Source organism: Pan troglodytes, chromosome 7 (assembly GCF_028858775.2).
Source record: "Pan troglodytes isolate AG18354 chromosome 7, NHGRI_mPanTro3-v2.0_pri, whole genome shotgun sequence".
Classification (NCBI taxonomy): Eukaryota; Metazoa; Chordata; class Mammalia; order Primates; family Hominidae; genus Pan; species Pan troglodytes.
This window is the reverse complement of record NC_072405.2, coordinates 96615672-96629409: the sequence shown is the minus strand read 5'-3', so window position 1 is coordinate 96629409 and position 13738 is coordinate 96615672. Positions and strand designations below refer to the sequence as shown.

Sequence of the window (13738 nt, the reverse complement as noted above, 5' to 3'; positions counted from 1 at the left end):
TCAAGGAAGATCATTTGAAAGTTACACCTCAGGTGTACTGTCCATTGGTCCTATGCAAGTTACAATAAACTGAAAATGTGGTGAAAATAGGGCTCTAAGCTTCTTATACAGAGCAAAAGTAGAAGGAATTATGTAAGTGGTTCTTCAGTGGAGTACCTATCAGCTTCATCAGAACTGTTTCAAAAATAGATGCCCATTATTCACAGAAACCAAAATCTAAATATCCCTTATAGTTCAACCTTACTTACAGTGAGAGAAATGGTATTTTAAATAACACTAAGATACCACTTCAGTATCTAATTATGAACAATCCCAAAGCTTGACAATAGATTTTGGTTAGGCTTTGGGAAAACAGGCACTGTCATGTATAGCTGGTGTAGACACAAAATGGTGCAGACCCCATGGAGAGGAACTTGGCAATACCTGGCAAAATTACATGTGTCTACCCTTTGACCCAGCAATCTCATTCTAGGATCCTATCCTATTGATACATGAGCAGACATAAGAAACGACTTTTGTATGAAGTTATTTGTTGCAGCACTATTGGTAATAGCAAACAGTGGAACGCCAATGTCCAGCAATAGGAGACTAGTTAGCTTTTTTACATCTATTCAACAGGATATGGCGCAATGATGAAAAAGAATATTCTGTTATGAAACAAACTCCAGAATAATACTGTAAAGTTAAAAAAAGCAAAGCACAGAAAAGTATGCAAGAATTAGGGGATTAAGAGGAGAGATGAGATACGTATACTGCACATGTATCTGCTTATATTTTCAAAAAGAAGCAACAGAAGGATAAAGCAAAACTAATAAAAATGTGAACCTACAGGGCAAGGGAGAGAAGTGGGAAAATGGGACGAAGTAGCCAGACCTCTCTAAATGTACCTTGGTTTTGACTCTGGGACTATGTAAATGTCTTACAAGGTTATAAAACAAAATTTAAAAAAAAACTGAAAACGATGAACTTAACTAAATTATCAATTTGGTGATATAACCAAATAGAGAATTACTAAAGTACATTAAAACATGGTATTTTGATTATACGTCCTAAAGGGGGAAAACACACAAAGAAATCTTAAACTGCAATGAGTGGACCTATTGTTTTTGGTAATTTTTTAAATCACCTTTTTTTCGCCTTTTTTTCACCTCCTTCTCCCTCTGTTTTTGGTAATTTTCATGTTATTTTGAACTGGTGTAGTAGGATAAAAACAGATATTATGATAATGTCATTTTGAATGGAGATTTTTTGATTAAGAGGAGAGAGTTACAGGCCAGGCACAGTGGCTCAATTTGGGAGGGTGGTGCAAAAGGATTGCTTGAAACAAAGAGTTCAAGACCAGCATGGGCAACATAGTGAGACCCTGTCTCTAAAAAAATTTTTTTTTTAATTAGCCAGGCAAGGTGTTGAACATCTGCAGTCCCAACTACTTGGGAGGCTGAAGCATGAGGATCACTTCAGCCCAGTAGTTTGAGGCTACAAGGAGGTATGTTTGCGCCACCGTACTCCAGCCAGGGAGAGAAAGTGAGACCCTATCTCAAAAGAAAAAAAAAGATATGAATATAAAGTCAAATTAATTTAAATTTTGTTTCCTTTTAGTAGAAAATGGTACTTATAGACTACAGTTATTATTATGAATTGGAAATATCAGCATGAACTCAGGATGTTAAAATATTTTTTTATTTTTTGCTTTCTACAAGAAACACTTCCTAGCTCTGTTAACTGAAACCTCCTAGAAATAACTAACCTCATAGTAATGAGTACCATGGGAATTACAGTACTGTGTAATCCCACTTACCCACTTAAATATTTGCCCAATGATTGAACAAATGGCTAAATGTATGTAAGAAGGCCTTTGGCATCCTGCTCCTTCCTATTAATCATTTAAGGGCCAATGCAATGATACTTATTCAAAAGCCCAAATTCTCCCACCATTACAGAGGCTATATCTTCTCTTCATCCAGCATAGGTTCAATAAATATTTACCGAATAAATAATATAGTTTTGGAGGGCATCTACCTTTGAGGCTTGTTGCAACAAATATGCCATAGTATGAATCTAAAAGAAATTCTACTTCTGGAATAAGTCTGCTGAATTAGGTATTCAAAAGAAAAGTTCATCAGGGAATCACCATATTAAATATAAAAATAACTTACCAGTTACCTGTAACTGCAACCTTCCACTGTGGTTATTACTAGTATCAGACCTTGGTGAAGCAGTGGCCATGTCCCAAAATTCAGCTAAAACCTATTTTAAAAAAGGGGAATTTATTCATGTGTTAGATAAGAGTTTGTAATTTTCAAGATATTAAAACTACTTGTTTAAATCAACTAAGAAGTTCTCAAAAAGTACATGAAAATTATCAAGCCTATTACCATCCCATTAAAAGAAAACCCTAAAGTTAGTTGAAATAACAGAAAAAATGGTGAGTAGTAAGCAAAAATAAAAATAAACATTAGAATGTTGCCCTGGATATGCCTGCTACAGGAACAGACAAAGCACTGGGCCTGCTACAAGGGGAAGGAGTGAGATTCCCATACCAAGCAAAGGGCCCAAGTCAGTAGAAACTCCTAACATATGGCAGATGCATATACATATGTTTTAGGAAAGTACCCCAATTTAAGCCATTGGGAGTACCTAAGACGAAGAGCAACCAAGTCTGAGTCTATAATCTTAAAAATCAAATTTATATGAAAACAAGCCACCAGTCTGGGCAACAGAGCAAGACTCTGTCTCAACAACAACAAAAATCTCTATCCAGACAAGACAAAATAAAATTCACAGTCTACATGGGGTGGGAAGCCTCAAAATACAGTAAAAACTACAGGAAGAAATTGACAAATTGGCCATTCTTGTGGGTGATTTCAATACATCCCAATTAATCATAAGTCAAGCAGACAAAAAAAAATAATAATGAACAAGCAGGATTTAATAACATCAACAGAACCTCATAACCAACTATTAGAAAATAAAAATTTTTCTCAGGTATTCATGAGACATGAGTGACAAACAAAAAAAATACACTGAGATATAATGAAAATCTCACTAAATTTCAAAAAATGTTCTAAGTTTCTGTCCGTAATACAATTAAGTTAAAAATCAGTAACAAAAGATAAATCTGAAAACTATAAATAGAATTTAAAAACACTTCTAAATATTTAGTGAATCAAAAGAAACCATGTTGGAAATTACAAAAAAAAAAAAAAACTAAGAACTGAAAAACAAAAATACCACATATAAAAATGTGTGGGAAAAGTTATACTTAGAGGCAAATTTATAGCCTTAAAGACATACTAGGAAAGGAAAGGTTGAAAAACTGATGTGTTAGTAGGTCATCTGGTAAGTCTGAAAGAGAAAAATAGAACAAACCCAAAGAAAGGAGTTAATAAAGAGCAGAAACTAATGAAGTAGAAAGAAGGTAACAGAAAGGATCAACAAAGTCAGAGCTACTTCTTAGAAAACACTAAGATAAATGTCTGATAAGACTAACGAAGGGGGAAAAAATGAAACAAAATAGGAAGCCCTAAAACAGACCAATGCATATAAGGACAAACCCAGGTAAGAGATGTAGCAATGCAGATCCATGAGAAAAGAGGGACACTTAAATAAACCTGGAATTATCCATATGGAAAAAAAATGAAACTGGACCCCTACTGCACATCATATATAAAACCAATTCAAGATGGACCAATGACATAAATATGAAAGGGAAACAGTAGAACTTTTAGAATAAATTACAGCAGAAAACTATTGTTTTGTGTCCTCTCAGGATGTAAGGATTTCTTAAGAGACAGGGGCATACTAACCAAATAAGAAAAGTGTGAATATTCACTCCTGTAATCCCAGCACTTTGGCAGGCCAAGGCGGGTGGATCACCTGAGGTCAGGAGTTCAAGACCCGCCTGGCCAACACGGCGAAAACCTGTCTCTACTAAAAAAATACAAAAATTAGCCAGGCGTGGTGGTGGGCGCCTGCAGTCTCAGCTACTCAGGACGCTGAGGGAGGGAGAATTGCTTGAATCTGGGAGGTGGAGGCTGCAGTGAGCTGAGGTCATGCCACTACACTCCAGCCTGGGCAACAGAGCAAGACCCTGATTCAAAAAAAGAAAAAAAGGGTGAATATTTTGACTACACGGAAACTGAGACTTCTGTTTATCAGGACATCATAAAGAAAATGAAAAGATATGCCAGAAACTGGAATAAATTTGCGAAACAAAAAACTAATTAAAGATTAGTATTTATAAACTACATATATAAGAATACTTACAAATAAGAAAAACATAACACATTAGGCAAACAGGCAAAAGGCTTAACTGTAATTATACAGAAAAGGAGATTTCTAAGGCCAACAAACATGAAACAATGTCGAATCTCACTGCCCATCAGAGAAATACAAACCACACAGATGTCATTTTTAAATTCATTAGAATGGTAAAAACTAGGAATGTTGATAGTGCCAAATAATGGCAAAAAACATGCAACAGTGGTGGCTCTTATACACCGCTGGCAGGCGTTTCAGATGGCAAAATCCTGTTGGAAAATAATTTGGCATTATCATTTAAAGCTAAACATTTGTATGCCCTTCAATGAGTAATTTTGAATTTTATAAAATTTTTTGTACCTGTGTACCAAGTATAAGCATTCTTCATAATAACAAAAAAAGTGAAAAATACTCAAATGTCCATTGGTAGAAAAATGGTTACATAAATTAGCCTAACTCATACAATGGAGCATTATATAGTAGTGAGAATGAATGAACTACAGGTATGGGCGGTGGCTCATGGCTGTAATTCCAGTGCTTTGGGAGGCTGAGATGCCTCCCAAAGGTGGATCCCAAGGTGGATCACTTGAGGTCAAGTTCAAGAACAGCCTGGCCAACATGGTGAAGCCTCGCCTCTACCAAAAAAAAAAAAAAAAAAAAATACAAAAATTAGCCAGGTGAGGTGGCAGGTGCCTGTAATCCCAGCTACTCAGGAGGCTGAGGCAGGAGAATTACTTAAACCCGGGAGGCAGAGGTTGCAGTGAGCTGAGATCTTGCCACTGCACTCCAGCCTGGGCGACAGAGAAAGACTCTGTCTCAAAAAAAAAAAAAAAAAAAAAAAAAAGAATGAATATAGCTATAAGCAATACCATGAATATATCTAAGAAAAAGAACAGGTAAGTAGAAAAGAAAAAAGACAGATGAGTTCTGAGCATTAACACCTTCCTCTCAGTTCTGTCTCCAAGATTTAACATTCTACACTGAAGTCATGAAGAAATTCTTCCAACTCCTTATGACAAAGAAGAAATGAATTATTTTGATGGTTATCATGACCTCATCTTTTCTTATTCATTTCCTTTGAAAACACCATGATTCCATGATTGAAAAAGAAATCCAGAAATGTGGGGTACTGTGGATCCTGAGCCTCAAGAGTTTGTCCAACGAACAATTACAGAAGCCCAGTAAAGAACTGCTAAGGTCCAAACAGCCAACAAATAACAAGCTGTCAGTCTTCCAAGGAGTACTCTATGAATCTTATGGAAACATTTCTGCACACAATAAAGAAACTAGTGTACAGAAATGTTTATTTGTCTATGATACAGCAATAACTACAGAGTCCAAAAATAAGTCTCCACAATTATTTTCTGGTTATAAATTTGAATTTGCCTACTGAGATATTTCTGTCTATTTTTATGTCTGCTCAAACATCTTTTATGATGTTTAAATGTTTTCCTTGAAATGTATAAAGATTTGTAAATTAGATTTTCTTCTATAATAAAATACCATATGTGCAAGCTTTAAAAAGCCTACAAACATGATTATGAAACTCAAATCAAACAATCACATTCGTGGTATTTTAAAAAGAAAAGATGGAAACAAGTTCAGGATAGCACTTACTTTAGGGGCTGGGAAAAGGTAAGAATATGGAATCAGAGAGGTTTTCACAGCTCTTTAACCATATTGGGATTGATCTAGTTCTTCAGCTGAGCAGTTGGTTCACAAATGTTTTTTATTATTGACTTGCATATGTTACATATTATCTGGTACACTCAAATTACATGGGATTTTTTTTTAATTTAAAGAATGTATGGAAGGCACAGAAGTAGATACAGTAAAGTATAAATCACTAACTCATCAAGTGTAATTACTGGGGCCTGTGATGCAAAAGAAGGACAGATACTTTCACAGACAGCATTTAGTCTTCCAAGAAAAAGACACTTCCTCTAGGCAGTAAATGAGGGATTTAAGGATAGGTGAAGATATTGATTCATATGGAGGTAGATTAAACAAAAATCAAAGAACCTTATTAGGGAATTAAACAGAAAGATAACTACTGAGAATAAAGGCAAGAGGCATAGATTACTTATTTGAGAAGAATCTTAAAAGTTTACAATACTGTGCAAACTGGGGAACAGTGCCAACCAGGTAAAAAACTATTCAATTTACTACATGAAACTTTCTCTGTACCCTGATCCCCACCCCCAATCTATTTTTCTCTTTATTCTATATAAACCCTTTCATATCACCCAATCCCCAGACTCAAGAGCACATGTTCTGGTAAGCAGTAACTGCAAATTTAAACTAAAACCATGAAAGATAGTTAAAAAATGATACCATCTTGCCTTAAAAGTGAAGAGATACAGCAAATAAAATTATCAATTTCAACAGTTATTCTCCACACTTCATTTAATAAAGTTGTATGACACTTAAAAGATAAGGTACTGTCATATATTCTCCCATCTGAGCATTACAGTAACACTGTGTGAGGAGGGAGGCACTCTGTCTATCTTAGAGATGAGAAAACTGAGCCTCAGGAGTATTAGAAGTCTATAGCCGTATTTTTTATGACAACGTATTACTAGGTCTACATAATTAACTATCAAAATGTATGAAGTCTGACTATTAATTATAGTCTTAGTTTTAAAAAAATTGTTAACCACTTACTATGTATCAGGAACTGCTAGACACTGGGGATACAAAGATGAGTAAGACACGATTCCCTCTTTCAAGGAGCTCATAGTCTGTGAGGAGACAACCCTGTAAACAAATAAATAGCTTTCAGTGTGATAATTCCTAAAATAGATGCAAAAGGTAAAGTACTACATCTGGGGCACACAAGAGAAAGTAGATAATCCAGCCTTCAGGGATCAAGAAAGGGATCACAGAGAAGATAACCTCTGAGAGAACTGCGTCTTGAAGTGTGTAATTCTTCAAGAGAGAATTACAGAAAGAACGCCACATCCAGAGAACTGCTTGCATAGTGGACAATGGAACATAAGGACAGTGTAATGTGATCAGGCAAACAGAGAGGGTCTAAACTGCATAGGATCCTATGGAATAGTTTATATTGTATTTAAAATATACCATGCATAGTACTTTAAAGTTTATCCTGATGGTTTCAGTGATGAGAATTGCATTTTGGAAAAATAACTTTGGAAGCTGTGAGGGTTAGATTTAAGATAGTGAGCTTAACTGAACTAGAGCATTGGCACCATGAAAGAAAAAACTCAGGATACATATAAGGTCTTTGATCAGATGACTATAGGATGGCTGAGGGTTACAAAAAAACAAGAATCTGAAAAACTAAAATTTCCCACTTCATTGTCTGAGTGGATGATGGTTCCCTAACCAGGATAGAGAGAAGAGTAAGATTATTTGAATTTCATTTCCAGTTCTGCCACTTAAGAGCTGTATGACCAAGTTAACTTTTCCATGGCTCATTTCCTGTAGCAGTAGAATAGGAAAAACAAAGTCATCTATCTCATGTTACAATGTGAATTAAATGAGATAATACATGTAAAACACTTAGCACTTAGAGTATATGACATGAAGTAAAGACTCAATAAAGATGACTTATTGTTTTTATTGTGGGAGAAGGAGGTTAAATATACAAGTTTCATTTGGATATGCAGTTCAAAAGAAAATTGCTAACAACCAGGTGTAACAGACAGCTAGTTAGAGAAGCATGCAGTTGAGGAAACAGGTCCATGGAGAAGAAACATTTGGGAGTCACGGTTTATGTAAGTGGTATTAACTTCCATGGAAGACAATGGGCTTGTTCACAGTGGAGATATTTTGGAATAAATGTTGAACAGAATGAGAGAGTGCTGATCAACTTTTGCTGAGCCGTATTAATACTGTGCTTATCACAAGCCCTCAGGGACAACAATCTGCATAGTGGTATGACTTTTATCAAGTTGTCCTTGGTCCCCAGGATATGAGAAGACAGAAAAACTATATGATCAATTTAGGTTCAGCAATTTAGAAAGCAGGGTTGGCAAAAGAAAAAACAAAGTCTGAGTTTTAGGTCATAATCTATGCTCAGAGGGTATGGTCAGTAATATCTAAGCTGATTATGTTAGTCCAACCCTTTGAAAATCCCACAGAATTGTATAAAGGTTCACTATTATTCAACTGCAAAGAACAGAAAAAAGTCATGAATGTAGATAATAAACGACATTTCCAGTACTCTTAGGTTATAGATCTATCAAATCCTCATTTAGAAGGCATATCTTAATTGCCTGCTTACTTCAAAATGTCTTTCTTAAGTCAGAGGCAAAATTGTGAAAGAAAGAAAGAAAGAGAAAGAAAGCAAGAAAGAGAAAGAAAGAAAGAAATCCAATTAGAATAGATCTGATTCATTCTGCACACTCTGCAGTGTTAAGACTTTGAAAAGTCAAATAAATGCTGTCACATATCTATGTGCCTGGATCAGTTAACAAACATACTTATTGGCTGCCTAGTTTATAAAGTGGGTATGGCAAGGATACAGAAATGGTAGAAGACAAAGTCCTGGCTTCAATACTGAGTCTAATTTTGAAGACAACACTAATACACAAGAAAAAAACTCAGTAACAAGATAGGATGATATGTAATAGAGCAGTTTAGTTCAATAAATGTGGAACCTAAAAGGTTAGAAAGCCTGCACTTAGGCAAAGCTATTTTATCAAGCACCAAATTTAAAACTCAATGAATGTGGCAAAGATAAAAATGGATGAACCATGCAGTCTCCCCCCTCAATAGAGCTAAGATTCAGCAACTCCAAAGCATAAAATAAATATTTCATTAAAATGTAAACTACAAAATAGAGGATTTAATTTTAAATTAAATTATATATACGAATATAGTAATATTACTTCTACATAGAAATACTGTTGGTCATTTCAATGAATTTATAAAATGAAAGAGTAAACAGGAGGGTGACCAACTCATCCCAGTTTGCTCAGGAGCATCAGGTTTTAAACTTGCATCCTGGGAAACCTCTCAGTTCTGGCCAAACTGGGATTTTTGATAATCCTAGTGAACAGTGTAATGGCTCTAACTGCCTAGACAGCTCTCTTGATGTATCTCAAAGAAACTTTTCTAGTGGAATCCTGTTATAAAAATATAATTCTGTTAGATTTTTCATTTCCATGTTACCTGCAAATTCAGAAAGGAAAAACCAATTTGATAGGAACTACTCATCACTAAGGCTCAAAATCATATCACTGGAACTACATGTCAGGAGAAGGTAAGAGGGAAGAGTAAGAGGCTTTCTCAATACCCAGGGTCTTTTAGCCCTCCGAATCATTTACTTTTAACAGACTCTCTGTCCATATCATCACCACTGATCTCCCTAATCAAAGGCATTTCCAACTAGTGCTACTGTTCTTCCCCGGCCCATGCCATCACCCATCATCCCCATGCCATCATACCCCAAGCCATCACAGCCTCTGCATCTATGCCAACAACTCACCCTTCCTGTATCTTGCTGATCTCTGTTCCATTCACTAGCTCATATGACCCCATCCTGGACTTGAAGAGTCCTATTCTTCCCACAATCTCCCACTAGTAATCTCTACCACTGCACTCTTCCCTTAGAATTGGTCTGCTTAACTCAGGAACTACAGTCTCTCCAGCACTCTCCGGCACCCCTTCACTGTAGGGGACCTACTGGCAATGTCATTAATACTTTACATTTGCATAGCACTTCATAGTTTCAAATTTTCACATACGTTATGTCAAGAAAACAGGCTAAGTACAATTGTTTCCAATTTTACCAGTGCCACGTTAATATCACTTTTCACTTCTATCTCCCATTGGGCTTTTCTTCCCAGGTTCTGTCTTTATTGTGCCTTTCTCTCTCCCTTCAAATAAACTTGGTGTTCTCAATGTATACATCTAACTATTTGGGAAAGAAGCTATGTGATTTCTTTTAAAGCTTTTTATATATAAATAGAGACAGGGTCTCACTATTTGCCCAGGCTAGTCTTTAACCTCTGGCCTCAAGTGATCCTCCCACCTGGGCCTCCCAAAGTGCTGGGATTACAGGCATCAACCACTGTGACCAGCCAAAAAATTAAAGCTTTCTTGTCCACACTTGACCTCTCCCTATATCACTGATTGATCCATTTATACTCAAAACACAAGAATGCCCCTCTCCTGATAACTTACAAGTGTGCTGCAGAGTAAAACAGAATAGCACTTCTGAGCTGTACCATTCCAGTGATTTGAAGAGTACTTGCAGTATCTACCAGACAAACAACAAATAAACATGGAATCTACAGGTACCTTTTAGCCTCTGACTTTAATTTGGGTGTTTATTTTAACCTAAAAATGCCTATCTAACCACAGAATCTAATAACTTCGACTATCTTCCCTCCATCTTTCTGTATTTTTAGTCAATTTCAAAGTTCCTTTCAGTGCACAATATATGGCCCTTTAGGAAGTATTTCTATGAGAAAAATGTATTTTTCTTCAAAAGGCCCAATTTCCTAAGTTAGTATGAATACCCAATTCTTACTATTCGTTATCACACAATTTCAGATTTTCAACCAGAGGGAGTTAATACATTAATTTTTAATTAACGTTAATACATAAATTTTTTTCTGAGCCTTTTGGTTCTGTTTTCTCTTACTCTCTAATTTTTACATCTTCTTTTCCAGTAACATAAATCTAGTCCTTGTTTCTTGACTTTTCTTTTTCAGATATATCTCACATCTCCCCTATCATAAATGCACTCTCTTCCTATTTTTCAGCCACTTCATTTTCTTATAGAAAGTGAGTTTCTATTCAATTGTATTTTTAATTTTACTTTATTTTCTTTCTTTCTTTCTTTCTTTCTTTGGAGGCAGGGTCTCACTTTTGTCGCCCAGGATAGAGTGCAGTGGCATAATCATGGCTCACTGTAGGGTCTAACTATTGGGCTCATGCTATCCTCCTGCCTGAGCCTCTCAAGTAGTTGACACTACAGGCACGCACCACAATGCCTGGTTAATTTGTTTGTTTGTTTTTTGTAGAGATGGGGTCTATGTTACCCAGGCTGGTCCAGAACTCCTTAGCTCAAGTGAGCCTCCCACCCCAGACTCCCAAAGCACTGAAATATTTTTTATTTTTAAAGATTTATTCCTCTCAAACAATTACACAGAAAACTCTTCTGCTTTACAGTACATTACCTCAAAATTTACCTCTCATTAACATGTATAATGTAAGCAAAACATATTCTTACATTAAAATGCACCATACATATCACAGTTTTGAGTTTGAAGCACCAAATCTTGATTTTTCTGTAGATTCCCTTTTTAATGCCAATTTTAACCATTTCTAAGCTATATGAAAGCCTTGTTCTCAAAATTATTCTATGACCCATCTACTCTAAACTATGTTACATAATGAATACAAATTTATTTCTCTCCCTCAAAGCAACCAACACATAAAATTCACTTTATTTACAGAAATTCAAGTCCAATAGCTAGTGAAACTATTTAACTCAATTCTCTTTTCATTCTCATTAATTCTAATCAAGTACATTTTTGAGTACTTTAAATTCCATCTATGTCCTTGCCTTCTGAATAGCCCTGCATCACAGCAAGGCTTCAGTCACACCAGAAAATATGATCAGAGCAATTTAATGTGCTCTTCTTATCAGGGTTCTTGTCCCAATTAATGAGAAAAGTTACAATTACATACCCAAAGCAAAACTAACTAACCACCCTTTCAAGGAAAATGTGTTTCACGTACACTACACTTTTGTCATTTTAGTGACAAAGCACTAAAAATACTTCCTGGCACAGAATAAATACCTAATAAATAAAATCAGCAAGACCACAGACAAATTTCTTTTTTTTTTTTTTTTTTTGAGATGGAGTCTCACTCTGTCACCCAGGCTGAGTGCAGTGGTGCGATCTCGGCTCACTGCAACCTCTGCCTCCCAGGTTCAAGTGATTCTCCTGCCTCAGCCTCCTGAGTAGCTGGGGCCACAGGTGCCCACACCCAGCTAATTTGTGTATTTTTCGTAGAGACGGGGTTTCACCATGTTGGCCAGGCTGGTCTTGAACTCCTGACCTCAAGTGATCGGCCCACCTCGGCCTCCCAAAGTGCTGGGATTACAGGAGTGAGCCACCATGCTCGGCCCATAGACATATAATTTAACCTCTTTCAGTAGCCTTTGTTAAAAAAAACTTATGGGAAGCCATTGTTTTTGGACTAAGCTCCTGCACTAGGCCCCAAAAGACCAGACCAAGACAAAATGAAGCCACCCATGCTAAATGCCACATAATCAAACTAAAAGTTCAAGGAAGCAGACAGTTAAAGCAGACCAGCAGACCAGCTTTCCCTGAAAACAGATAACAGTCTGACTGAGTCAACATAATAAGGAATTCCCCTCTGCTTTAATCCTTACAAAAAAAGTAACCTGACATTAACCAGTCAGCTTTTTTTCTGTTGTTGTTTCCTTGTCCCCATCTCACAAAACCCAGTGTTCTGCCACTACCCAGCACTGCCCCACTCTTCACTCCCAACCTAGATCCATCCTCTACCCAGCACAGTGATCCTTCTAAAGCAGGATACATGACGGTAACTCTGTTTCCAATGTTCTCTCATTTTAACTACAATAAATCCAAACTCATAAATGCCTATGTGATCTGTTGCCCCACCTCTTCCTTCTCCTCTTTATCCATTCCTGCCATTCTTCAACCTAATTACCCTGAATGCTGCGAAGGAGCCTTTGCATTCACTGCTCCATCCAATCAATAGTCCTTTGGCTGCCTTCTCAGTCTTAGAACTCAACTTATATATGATCTCTTCAGAAAGAATTCCTGATCACCATAGGCCAACTCTAGCACCTTGCCCTATTTTATCTGTCCTAGTAATTCTCAATTACTGACGTTCATATATTTTGTCCTCTCACTTCTATCCATACCCCCAACTCTGCAAGATAAGATCCCTGAGGACAGAGACTATCTTATTTACCATTCTATTCCTAGAACCTACGCCAGAGTCTGGCTGGGGAAAGGCCCCCAATTAATAGTTACTGACTGAGACACAGCACAGCAAAGAGATATATTCTGGAGGCAAAGGTGTGCATGGCATCCTATGAGCAAAGCTTGAGAGTAAACTGAAAGCCAGCCATGCTGTGACAGGTACCCACTCAGGAAAGGCCTACTGCATAGGGGGCAGAACCTAGGTAACCCCAGGACTAACAGTCTGGACAGCAGGCAGGAACTATGAAAAGGGGTGAGGAAAACCAAAAGAAAACTTCAAGGAAGAATTTCATGGAGGAGGAAACAGTGACCGACCCCACCAAGGTAAGAGCAGTAAAAAGAGCAAATTGTTTACTTAACAATGTGAAAGTTACAAGGCCCTTAGCAAGAGCAATTTTCACGGAAAGGTAGGACCTGAAGCCTGTGGCTTACGAAGCAAATAAAACAACCAGAAACTTATTTTCAGATGATTTTGACTATCAAAGAGAAACATAAGCATAAAAGATGTTTAGAGGATT

The 13738-nt window shown here is 36.7% G+C and overlaps 1 protein-coding gene across 6 annotated transcripts in view; it reads right to left on the bottom strand.

Annotated features, from left to right (window-relative positions):
- The window catches only part of WWP1 (WW domain containing E3 ubiquitin protein ligase 1), a 122775-nt gene that overhangs the window by 91518 nt on the left and 17519 nt on the right, over positions 1-13738 (bottom strand). For 3 of the 6 annotated variants that reach the window (XM_519843.8, XM_063817239.1, XM_009455599.5), the window contains exons 2-3: positions 6925-7017; positions 2157-2247 (exon numbers count right to left, since the gene is read on the bottom strand). In XM_519843.8, coding sequence (XP_519843.4) covers positions 2157-2226 — 70 coding nt within the window. In that variant the 5' untranslated portion in view covers positions 2227-2247; positions 6925-7017. The remainder of the gene's footprint in view (positions 1-2156; positions 2248-6924; positions 7018-13738) is intronic. The other 3 variants (XM_009455598.5, XM_054656861.2, XM_063817240.1) reach the window with 1 other exon arrangement.